Here is a 12,725-nt window from a genome sequence, read left to right as displayed (position 1 = left end):
TTTTTTTTAAGAATTCTCTTCTGCTCACCAAGGCTGCATTTATTTGAAATATGGTAAAGAAATATTGTGAAATATTATAACAATTAAACGGATTTCTATTTTAATATTCTTTTCTATATTTAAAATGTATTATTTTAATATATTTTAAAATGGAATTTGTTTCTGTGATGAAAAGCTGAATTTCCAGCATCATTACTCCAGTCTTCAGTGTCACATGATCCTTCAGAAATCATTCTAATATGCTGATTTGCTGCTCAAGAAACATTTGTTATTATTTAGCAATGTTGAAAACAGTTGTGCTGCTTCATATTTTTGTGGAAACCATGGTACATCTTTTTTTCCAGGATACTTAGATGAATATAAAGTCCCAAAGAGCAGCATTTATTTGAAATATGGTCTTTTGTAGCATTATCAATTGCTTTTAGCAGTTAAATGCATCTTTGTGGATTAAAAGTATTAATTTCTTTAAAAAAAAATTGTATTGACTCCAAAACTTTTGAATGGTAGTCTAAGAAAGTATATTATGCAGGAACTATTTACTGTACTTTTACATAGGTTGTCTTCTTTAGATTGACTGCTCATATGTTGTTTGTTGTCTGTAGGATATCATACTGCACGGCTGATAAGATGCATGACAAAGTGTTTGCCTACATCTCTCAGAGTCAGCGCAATGAAACGCTGGAGTGTCACGCGTACCTCTGCACCAAGAGGAAAGTGGTGAGTGTGTGTTCATATGAGACACTCCCTGTCTTTCCTTCAGTCTATAAATAGTGTTATACGTTAAGACCACACTTCCTCTGAGAGAGAGAAACCAGTGCACTGTCTTTTTATCCATGACAAGAAATGTGGCGTTGACACGTCTCTTCCCTTTTCCCCATCTGTCTCAGGCTCAGGCGGTGACGTTAACGGTGGCTCAGGCTTTCCGTGTGGCATTTGAGTTTTGGCAGGCTGCTAAAGAAGGTATCTCTTGTTTATCTTTCTTTCCGATTCTTGCTGTCTTTGTTATGCTGAGAAGCACAAATTCACGTGTGTCCTACTTAAAGCTGGAGTGTGTAATTTCCACACCACTAGCAACACCAAACACAAGTCCAAAAATAATGACTCGTTTCAAACAGGTTTCTCAAATGCTTCCTCCGTCTGCTATTGGTCCTTTATACTAGTAGCCCCGCCCCAAACTTACTCTATTGAATTTTTTGAATTAGTTTTGTAATATGTCTATGTACTTTTTGTTAATGTAATTTTAGTTTTAGTTTTTGTACATAAAAATGAGAGTTAACTAAATGCAACTAAATAAAAATAATAATCATTGCAACTAACTGAAATAAAATAAGTTTTGTTTTTTATGGTTTATTTTGTTTCAGTTAAAGCTTATATCAAGTAAAAAAAAAAAAAATAGTTAACTATAATAACCCTGGACCATTTGCATTCATATATATTTAACCCACAATATACATAGAAAAAAGTCAATTATGTCATAAAAAATAAAAAAAAAGAAGCATTTTAAAATGATTTAGTATTGTTTCTGTATTGCTATATTTATGCATATACATTTATTGTATATACATAATAAATATAATGTATTAATATTAAATATTTAAGTGGAAAAATGTGGAAAACGCACCTTTTTTGAACTAGATTTTTACTATGTTTACTTCTTGCATTATCAATTTTGAATTTAACTGGCAACAACAACAAAAAAAACACTCTTTTAAAACTTTTTAATTTTAGACCAAGTATTTTTTGGACTTTTGGAATTTTGAATATATATACTGTTTATATATATTGCCCAAACCTGTCACTGTATTTATGACTTTAAAAAGGCATTGTCTTGTAGACCAATGAATTTTTAAGGGACTATATATTTTCTTTATTTCATGAAGGGGTGGAGGACAAGAAAGAGATTTTAGAGCAGGGAAAGTAGAGCAGCTCCAGTCGTTTAGATCAGCAGAACATATATGTAATTTACTGCATGTTTGAACATGCCTGTGTGTGTGTGTGTGTCCTGAGGCCTGTAGAGATTTACTCATTTCATCTCTCTGCACCTGGCAGATTCTGCAGGAACTGATCATCTGGCAGAACTCAGACTCTTCTCTCCATTTCATTGTGTTTTACTGCAGGGTCTAAAATATAAACAAATGACACACAGTTATATTTCCATTGTGAAATAAAGAAATAGTTCACCCAAGAATGAACAAAAATGTTTCTTACAAATAGGGCTGCCACTAACAACTATTTTTATTTCGATTAATCTATCGACTAATTTATCGATTAATCTAAACGATTAATTTCCCACAAAAAAATCAACAATTTTACTTAAGAATATTTTATTAAACTATATTTTATTAAATCAAATGAAATCCAAATTTCTATGAAATCTTTTTTTTTTAAAGCAAAAGTAAAGTGCAACATAGAGTGCAAACAAATCACTGAAATCAAAGTTCAGTATTATAGTGTAAGAATGACAACATATCTACGTGTTCTAGTCTTACTAATAATACAATTATAATCAAAAAACACTTTTTAAAGGAGTATTTACCAGAAATGTTATTTACCAGAATTTATTTAGGAGAAAAATATAAATGTGCAGTATTTCTGAAAAAAAAAACTAAAAAAAAAAAAAAACTTTTTTTTTAAATAAAATCAATTAATTGGAGATGCTTTTGATTATTAAAATTTAATGGATTAATTAAAATAAAATCCAGAAAATAATGGAAAACAGGTATTGGTAAAGATAAAACTGTAAAACTCAATTAATTAGACTTTGATTAATAAAATTTAATTTAACCATTAAAACAGAGTATAGAAAAATGAAAATGGAAAAAAAATGAATTTGGAAATAAAACGGATTTCTTAGGGCCCTATAATTAGAATAAATTTTTTTGTGGTGAATTATGCTTAATTATGATTTTTAAATGGGTTTAATATATCATGCAGCCTTGGGAAACAGTCAAATAATCTGTTTTATGGATTCTCTTCCGTGAAATGCGCCACTTCCGGTATTTTGCCGGTTAGTCGACGCAAGCAAAATGAAGTCGAGGATTTTAAAAAAATCGAATAGTCGAATAAAATCGACGAATCGCGACAGCCCTACTTACAAACACAACTTTTCACTTCACTAGACATTAACTGATGCACTGGAGGCATGTGTCAATTACTTGTGGATTATTGTGATGTTTTTATCAGCTGTTTGGACTCTCATTCTGACGGCACCCATTCACTGCAGAGGATCCACTGGTGGGCAAGTGATGTAATGCTAAATATTTCCAGATCTGTTCCCATGAAGAAACAAACTGTGTAAATATTTATCAAATTTAATTTTTGTGAGAACTGTTTCTTTAAACACATTTATTGTTAATGGTTCACTGTGGTAACCACAAAGAGAAGAACCAGAAACACCATTATGATCCTGCAGGAACCAGATCTGAGCACTTCACCACCCTCCTAACTTCCCTCTTTAGTCATAGAGCGCTAGGCAGTATGTGAGTGCGGTATATATCCACTTCCTCATGAAGGAGGCTGTTTGAGCGTCCAGGGCTTTGATAATGTTTTAGGATGTTTCATTTCCATTTTTATTAATTCAGGCAGAGATCAAGGCCACGGCACTGTTTTATGCTACATGTGTTAAATATTCAAATGTACATTTATATATTTAATATATAAATTGGCTGGTTTCTCCTTGCCCTGGTGCACATTTATACTCACTGACCTCAATCTTTATAAAAAACTTTCAAGAATGCGTATTTAAAAATAAGAATATATATAAAAGAATATGAATTAAAGTTTTGAGATGAATATGATGTGGTGATAATATATAATATTTGTTTAGAGGTCAGTGACCAATAAGGATGTCAAAGATGATGAAAATGACATTTTGTTCTCTATTTTATTCTTGTTGGTTTTAAATAGTTGAGTAAAAAGTAATAAAACAATTTTTTAAAAAGTGGTGATTTATTTACTTCCATGTATATTTTATTGAAAAAAGTACATAAAAAAACAAATATATAATTAATTTAATTTGTTAGGTTTTTTTTATGATTAAAGTGGTAATCATGATTATTTTGCTCAAAAAAAAAAAAAAAAAGAAATGATACACTTTCAAATAAGAAAAGTATTCCCACCTCAAAAAGAATGATGAAGGAATGATTAGACTGAGAGAGGTTTTAAACTTCACAGCTCAAATAAAGAACATGTTTTTAGTGACTGTTTAATGTAAGCATGCTAACAACAATAGAAGCTTTATATTTCTGCTTTTAAACCTTTGTTTTCAGAGAAAGAGAAGCAGGTGAAGTGTGGATCTGATGGAGAGGCGGCCAGCAGCTCTCAGTCTGAGAGTTCAGCCAGTCTGGGCAGCACGAAAGGAGGAGGTGAACACACGTTTTTATGCTTTGTCGGGACTTTCTGTAGACATAATGATTTTTATATGTACAATATGTTTGATCCTAAACCTAACCATCACAGAAGACTTTCTGCACTTTTACATTTTCAGGGGAAAAAAATTATGATTTATTAGCTGCTTTCCTCATGGAGGCCTAAAATGTTTCAAAAAATTTCAGCTATCACAATCCTTGTGTGGACATTTGGTTTCCTCAAAGTAGGTTTTACCTGGACCACACACACACACACACACACACACACACAACCAACACCCCACTCCACACAAGTGTATATTAAATATCAAACATGTTCTTATTGGATGTGGTTGTGTTCTGTCACACAGTATTTTTGGTTTCAGTGTGGATAGACAAATTAGTTGCTGGAGACATGATAATACAAGGGTATTCTTGATAGGTTTGGGACAGTAAGATTTATTAGTTTTTTTTAATAGAAAGCAATACTTTTATTCAGCAAGGATGCATTAAATTGATCAAAGTGACAGTGAAGACATTTATAATGTTACAAAAGATTTCGATTTTAAACAAATACTGTTCTTTTGAACATTCTGTTAATCAAAGAATCCTAAAAAAAGTATTATGGCTTTCACAAAAATATGAAGCAGCACAGCTGTTTTCAACATTGATAACAATCATGCATGTTTCTTGAGCAGCAGATCAGAATATCTGAATGATTTCTGACGATAATGTAAAACTGAAGACTGGAGTAATGATGCTGAAAATTCAGCTTTGCATCACAGACATAAATTACATTTTAAAATGCATTCAAATAAAAGTCAGTTATTTTAAATCTTAATAATATATTAAAATTTTTACTGTATTTTTGATGAATAAATGCAGCCTTGGTGCACATAAGAGAGAGAAAAAAAGTCTTGCTGACCCGAACTTTTGACTGATAAGTGTATTGATGAGATACGAAAAACACAAAAAATGATGTCAGTTTTAAGTTTCTTTGTTGCTTCCAGGCACTAATTAAGTTTGCATGTTTTTTTTGGTCACAGCATGCCTAATCTTCTTTGACCCATCCAGCAATGGCAATGATAATACCGTGGTATGCTTCAAAGTACCACTTAAAGACCCCGGTATTATCATCTGATACCATCACTGGACCATGCTACTTTTTTGTAAGTGTGCCACAGGACCCTGGATGGATCTCAGGTTACAGAAATAAACCTGTACGGCAGAGTTTAGTGAACGAATGAACCCTTGAGGACCAGTGATCCGTGTGTCAGACGTGTGTGTGCATGAATAAAGCTCTGTGTGTTCCTAAATCCCATCAGATATCAGAAACATGAGTCTTTTTAGCGGCTGATCTCGGCTCGTGAAATATGAGTCCAGGACAGAGATGGACAGGTTTAACGGATCAGGATCAGAGAAAGATGTGATGGGGCTTTTGTTTGACTGGAGTCTGTGAGCATGTCGCGGCTTGATTCATTCCCTACATGCACGGATCTGTATGATCACTGCAGGTGTGGAGATATGAAAATATTCTGTTTAAAGGTTGATTTATGAACTATAACCATTGTGTCTGTGATCGCCTCATGTTGATCCAGGAGGCCTGAACCTGTAATAAGTGTAATGTAAATGTATAAATAAATCTGACATGTTATATAGTTCATTAGCCTAACTGCTGGTTATGGTTTCCAAGAAACAGAGTAATTTGTCAACCGCTTAAAACGTGGCTCATCCAATCAGAATTGGGAATCAGAACTAGCTGTTTTATGGATTTTCAAATAAAATCGCACCTTTTTTCCACTTAACATCAAAAGACGGAAAATATAATTTGGATAAAGAATATGATGCCTGCTTTTGATCATAGTTGGTGGATGGATTTATTAATTTTCTATGTATTCTTATTTTTGCATTTTTTTTTGCACGATTTGTTTTTACATATTCGTTTAATTTATATATATATATATATATATATATATATTTTAAATTATTTATTCATATTTTTGCATTTATTTATTTACTTGTTTCATTTATTTATTTATTATTATTACTTATTTACTTGATTTCATTTATTTACAAATATTCTAATTTTTGCATTTATTTTTTGCATTATTTATTTTTACTTATTTTCTTACATATTATTATGTATTTAATTACTTTATTATTTATTCATGTATTTGAATTATTTATTTATTTCATTAAATTTGTTTTCAATTATATATTCATACTTATTTTACTTATTTATTTATTTAAATGTGTGTGTGTAGAGGTGGCCACTGGGGATCTACTGGACCTTGAAATTGGAGTAAAAGATCACTCAGGAAAAAACGCCACACTCCCGGCACAGAACCTCAGCACAGAGAACAACAACACTGTCTGGGTAAGAACACACACACACACACACAAATGCTTTAGACATGTACTAAAATATCTAAAGTCAAAGTACTCCACCAGTTGATTTGAATAATTACTTAATACTAATCAGATTTAATTGAAATTATTTTAATGCTGTTTATGTCAGCAATTCTGAGAAAACCACTCACTAGTCTTATTTTTATTTTTATTATTAAAATGACAGCAATGATTATTTAACTCAGTCTACATGCAGTGTTTTAAATTTTTATTTTTAAATGATTTTATATTAAAATGTAACTTTTAAAATAAACTTTTTTAAGAGTTTAAAAGCACATTAGTTACTGCTGAGAACCCTATGGACTCCAAATGAAGATGCTTCTTTTAACTTACTGTAATCTCTGCGGTGTCTTTTGCAGGAACTTGAGGATGGTCTAGATGAGGCTTTCTCAAGGTTAGTAAAATTATATTTGGAGTTATATCTGGTGCTTTTGCACTATAACACCCTGCGCTGTGAACTTTAACAGGTCATACTATAACTTCAGCGCAGATGTGGAGTATAGGGCACGACTATTCCTGACGCTCTATTATGTGACCACAGCGGTATTTGTGATGGACATATTCGGCTCTGAGAATAAACTCTTTGGTTGGTCTTACATAATTCGGACTATTTTTGCACCCCACTCACAGTCTCTGTTTCATAGAAAAGAAAAAGACATCTGGAGTAGACAGAGAAATCTGTGTTACAATTTGTCAAACTGTTTCCTAACAGGCTTTCACTGGTTGATGTCTGAATGCGGTCAAAGTGCTGCTCCTGAAAACTAAAATGCCACATTTAAAGGCTTGAGTTTCAGAAATTGTGGGCGAGAAATTAACAACAGCACTTTGCTGAGGTTATTTGCAAGACGCTGTATCAATCTTTCTTTCTGGACCCTTGACCTTGATGTAAGATAATGCAGAATGAGATACCATATTGCACCCTCTGCCTAATTCAGGGAGGCCTTTCTCAACCTTTCAAGATTGCATCAAATTTGAGAATTAAGAATGATAAACAGTCTACGACTGTAATGCAATCCAATTTGTGATTTATGTTTTTTTATTTACCAATGTTTATTTATAGACACCTAACCTTGCCAGGGATAATGCAGAATGAGATACTATTTTGCACCTTCGGCCCAATTCGGGGAGGCCTTCCTCAGCCGTATTCAAAGCTTCATCAAATTTGACAATTAACAATGAAAGACAGTCTAAGACTGTAAAGAAATCTGAATTTTGAAAATTTTTTACTGTATCAGTCTTTTTTTATGGACCCTTAAACTTTACATATGGCACAGTACAGAATGAGCCATCATACTGCACCCTCTGCCTAATTTGTAACCGTGTTTCTCTGCCGATTTCAAGACTGCATTAGATCTTACAATGTGGTGTGATAAATAACCCAAGGCTCTATCAAATTCCAAAGTTAGAAAATTTTTACTGTATCAATCTTTATTTATGAACCCTTGAACTTGACATCGGGATAATGCAGAATGAGATATTTTATTGCACCCTCTACCCAATTCGGGGAGGCATTTCTCAGCCATCTTCAATGTTGCTTGAAATTTGACAGTTAACAGTGATAAACAGTCTCAGACTGTTAAGAAATCCAAATTTTTACATTTTGTTAATGTATCAATCTTTTTTTATGAACCCTTGAAAGTTTCATATGAGACAGTACAGAATGAGCCGTCATATTGCACCCTCTGCCAAATTTGTAGCGGTGTTTCTCTGCTACTTTCAAGGCTGCATTAGATCTGACAATGAGACTTGATAAATGGTCTAATGCGCTAACAATATCCAAAGTTAAAACATTTTTTTTTACTTTACCAACCTTTTTTATGGACCATTGAATTTTACATATGGCTCAATATAGAATGAGACGTCATATTGCACCTTCTGCCCAGTTCAGGGTGGGCTTTCTCAGCCATGTTTAAGGGTGTATTAAATATGATAATTTCAAATGATATACAGTCTAGGCCTCTAACAACACCCAAAGTTTGAAAAATTTTCAATATACCAATAATATTTTATGGACCTTTGAAATTGACATATGCTTTGATAACACCATAGAATACAAGTCGTTTGTCTCTACACATTGACAATATATTTTAACATTTGAAAATTACACACTTTAGCAGGAAAATTGGACCGCTCATAATATGAGCTCTTTAAGAGAATATTTTTATTGGGATAATACAATATGCACGTTCCTGCTTGCCTATACACCCAAAAATCAAACAATTGTGATGCCAAATGATTAGGTCATGTTTCAAATGACTATTATTTGCATACTATGGCATCGTAATGGCACTAATTAACAGCCGATTTATTCTGCAAACCAAACAACAGCTGTTTAACGATTTGTAATGATGGCCATTATTCATCCAGACACACGGAGTGCCGTTCCCGAGAGATTAGCAGACATGAGATGAGCTGTTTTACAGCAGCGGGGGTTCAGTCCATCTCCGCTTCACGCTGATTATTTGTCTTGTGCAGTAATTAAAAGCGTTGGCTTTTAATCAAACGCAGTACTTCGTTAATCTCCATTTAACATGCTTTCACCTTGAAAGTGTGAGGAGAGACGCTCTAGATCTCTGACATGCAAGAACTTTTCCAATCGAGGATGAATTGGGATTGACTAAATCTCTGATTAAAGACCATTGAAGTGCTTTCCATCACAAACTGAAGCTGTTTAGCATTTGAGATGGTTTATCCTCAAAAACACAATGGATTGAGAGATATTATGGTTATAATTGACCATTTCTGTACATTATTGTGAGACGGATGCACAATAAAATGAAATGGCTGGTTGCACCGAACTTCAAGTTTATCCAGTAGAAGATCTAAATGTCAGATTGACCTCTTGACTCAATATTAAATTTTACATTATTTTCAGAGTATATAGTGCTTATGCTATTATTTAGTTACTATATGTATTCAAAAAAGAAAACATACTGTATCCTGCTGCTCTTACTGTTTTTTTTTTTGCATTGTAAGTGTCATTTACTGTGTGTTCATAGCACAAGTGGTTAAGTTATATGCAGTATTATTTTTGTACTATTTATAGTATTTATTAATATTTTGAATTTGCTTTAATTCTTATATTTTCAATTATTTTTATTTTAGTTTGTTTTGTAATTTTGCACTTTTGTCAGTTTTTAAAAAATAATTTCTATTTGGCTTTCTTTTTTTTTTGTCTTTTTTTATATTTATTTTTTATTTTATTTTTATTTTTTACATTTTTTTTTTAATTTTAATACTTGGCAACACTGCAAAAATTAATTGTCCAAGAAAATACCATACAACTCTTTCTACTTAAAATGTCACATTTAATTTGATGTGTTAGTTGCCATTTCTTTGTAGTTACTTGTCAAATTTACTAGCAATTTCTGAGTGAAAATCTTTCCTATGTAAATCTTGCACCATTTTTTAAATGAACTAAAATGTATTTAATTAGTTGCCAAGCCAACATTTCTCATTTTCATTTAAGTTTAGGTTTTTCATCTAATATTTATTTATTTAATTGTTTTATTTTTTACATTTATTTTTATTTTTTATTTTAGTTACCAATAGCAACACTGGTTGTTTAAGTTTGTCAAAGTTTAATACTTGGGAATTTGTTCAGATCTTTAAAGTGTGTAGTAGTCATGCTTACCTTAGCAAACAACACTAATAATTCTTAATGCCTTTAGTCTTACAAAGAAATGGATCTTACAGTGGTTTAGTCTTTACGGTCAAGAGGTCAACTTTAGTTCGCTGTAACTCTGACCTCATTTCCTCAACATTAGCCCAGGTAACCTTTGACTTCACTGGCTGCTCAATTTTTAAAAAGCTGATAAAAATATCACAATGTGAAAGTTGTATTATTGCAACAGCGAATCAAGACATGCTGACTAAAGATGCAGCTTACACTGAGTCACTGCTGCCGTTTGCTGCTTCTGTTTTCTCATGCTGATATTGTTTACTTCCTTCAGCCGCAGTCTGGATAGTTTTGAGTCCAACACAGGTAAAAATGTCGTTCACCTGAGCTGTAGTGACATGTGCCTGTGCTATAGTCCTCATCCGTCATAATTCACTCCGTCACAACACCATGATCATCTACGACTGTAGTCCAGTTCTCCATCTGTAGCAGCTCACGCATGTTCCTCCTCACGGCTCAAAACCCTGTCCACTTCTCACACCTGTTCAACCATTTTGAGGACTTCATGGCAGGGTTCTTTGCCAAGAGTTGTAGAAACATCACTTGGATTCATCTTCATATATTCCTAGTTTATCTTGTGATCAGTTGTCGGTTTCCCGTCACTGCCTTGCCACAAAGTCTGTTACTATGAACCTTATTCTGGGTAGACGCTGTATTTAAAGGGATAGTTCAACCAAAAATGTAAATTCTGTCATACTCACCCTCAAGTTGTTCCAAACCTATATGAGTTTCTTTCTTATGTTGAGCACAAAAGAAGATATTTTGAAGAATGTTGAAACCAAACACTTAACAGTAGCCATTGACTTCCATACTATAGAAAAAAATATTATGGAAGTCTATGGCTACCATCAACTTACTGTCATTATTGATCACCGTTTCAACACAACTTACACTATCTTTCAAAAGTTTGAGGTTTTGAAAAAAGTTTTTTTTTTTTTTTACAGTAATTAATACTTTTGTTTAGAAAGGATGCATTAAATCGATCAGAAGTAACAGTAAAGACATTTATGATGTTACAAAAGATTTATATGCTGTTATTTTGAACTTTTTATTTGTGAAGGATGCTGCAAAAAATGGCTTACACAAAAATGTGAAGCTGCACAACTGTTTTCAATGTTGATAATAAATGTTTCTTTAGCAGCAAATCAGCATATTAGAATGATTTCTGAAGAATCACGTGACACTGGAGTAATGATGCTGAAAATTCAGCTTTACATCACAGGAATAAATTACCTTGAAAAATGTATTCAACTAGAAAACAGCCTAAATTGTAATAATATTTCTAAATATGACTGTTTTTACTGTACTTTTGATCAAATAAATGCAGCTTTTTTTTCAGAAACATATGGCGTCTACCGTGACTAAAGTGCATTGAGGCTGTGTGGCAGTGTTACCATAGATCTTCCCAGAGATGTTCCTGGTTTTTGTTATTTTCCACAGCACACTTTTCATTCCAGCACCTCAGAGGTTTGATTTCACATCATGTGACATTCAACCACAGAGCTGTGTCTCTATATTTAGGGTAAAGAGTACTACCCTAGAACACTACTCACTGGTTCATGCATATTTTGTGCAGCTTATAGTCTTCTGTGTTGGAATGGGAATCATGGGGAATGTAACAATTCCAATTCCACTGTATGATTCAGTTAACGTTTCTCTTTGAGAGGACATTGAGAGGAAGCTGCTGTTCTAAAATAATAATTATTGTATAAATACTGAAGAACTAACAAAACTCTGTTTTGAATGTGTGAATCTTTAACCACAAGTTGTCAGCATTAGACTAATTTAAACTGATGACTCAAAACATCAATGAGGTTTGATTCTTTTTGAAAGATTCATTAAAAAGAATCCGACTGATCACTCTGTATGTGCAATGCAGAAAGACATACTGTCTTCTTTGTTTTCTTTGTATTATTTCACAGTGTCCAGCCTTTATTTCTCATCATATTAAATTGAATAATAATTAAAATAACAAAAATAACCTCTTTGTGATTCCCAGTCCTACATATGAAGCATTTATGCACACACCATTTGTATGTTCTTTTGCTATTATGCATAATGCTATTATACTATTTAATAATGTTCTGAATTATTAATTGAGCTATTAATTTTATATTTTCTCATTTATTTAATTAAATTGTTGTATATATATATATATATATATATTTACATTTAACATTTACCATAAATATATAAAATATTAAAAAGTTAATTCTTATAGTTTGTTGTATTAACAGCATGTTGTCACTTATTCATATTTATTTTATTATTATTATTATATTTACATTTTC

At 32.4% G+C, this 12,725-nt stretch overlaps 1 protein-coding gene across 4 annotated transcripts in view; it reads left to right on the top strand.

The window, feature by feature from the left end:
- LOC107724600 (low density lipoprotein receptor adapter protein 1-B-like) overlaps positions 1-12,725 on the top strand; it is a 48,533-nt gene that overhangs the window by 33,179 nt on the left and 2,629 nt on the right. For 2 of the 4 annotated variants that reach the window (XM_016533588.1, XM_016533587.1), the window contains exons 4-8: positions 603-717; positions 888-960; positions 4,269-4,364; positions 6,611-6,723; positions 7,115-7,149. In XM_016533588.1, the coding sequence (XP_016389074.1) occupies positions 603-717; positions 888-960; positions 4,269-4,364; positions 6,611-6,723; positions 7,115-7,149 (432 nt within the window). Of the gene's footprint in view, positions 1-602; positions 718-887; positions 961-4,268; positions 4,365-6,610; positions 6,724-7,114; positions 7,150-10,708; positions 10,741-12,725 lie in introns of all 4 variants that reach the window. The other 2 variants (XM_016533590.1, XM_016533589.1) reach the window with 2 other exon arrangements.

Source organism: Sinocyclocheilus rhinocerous, unplaced genomic scaffold (assembly GCF_001515625.1).
Source record: "Sinocyclocheilus rhinocerous isolate Xijiao unplaced genomic scaffold, SAMN03320098_v1.1 scaffold304, whole genome shotgun sequence".
Lineage (NCBI taxonomy): Eukaryota > Metazoa > Chordata > Actinopteri > Cypriniformes > Cyprinidae > Sinocyclocheilus > Sinocyclocheilus rhinocerous.
This window is presented reverse-complemented; position numbering and strand designations above follow the sequence as displayed.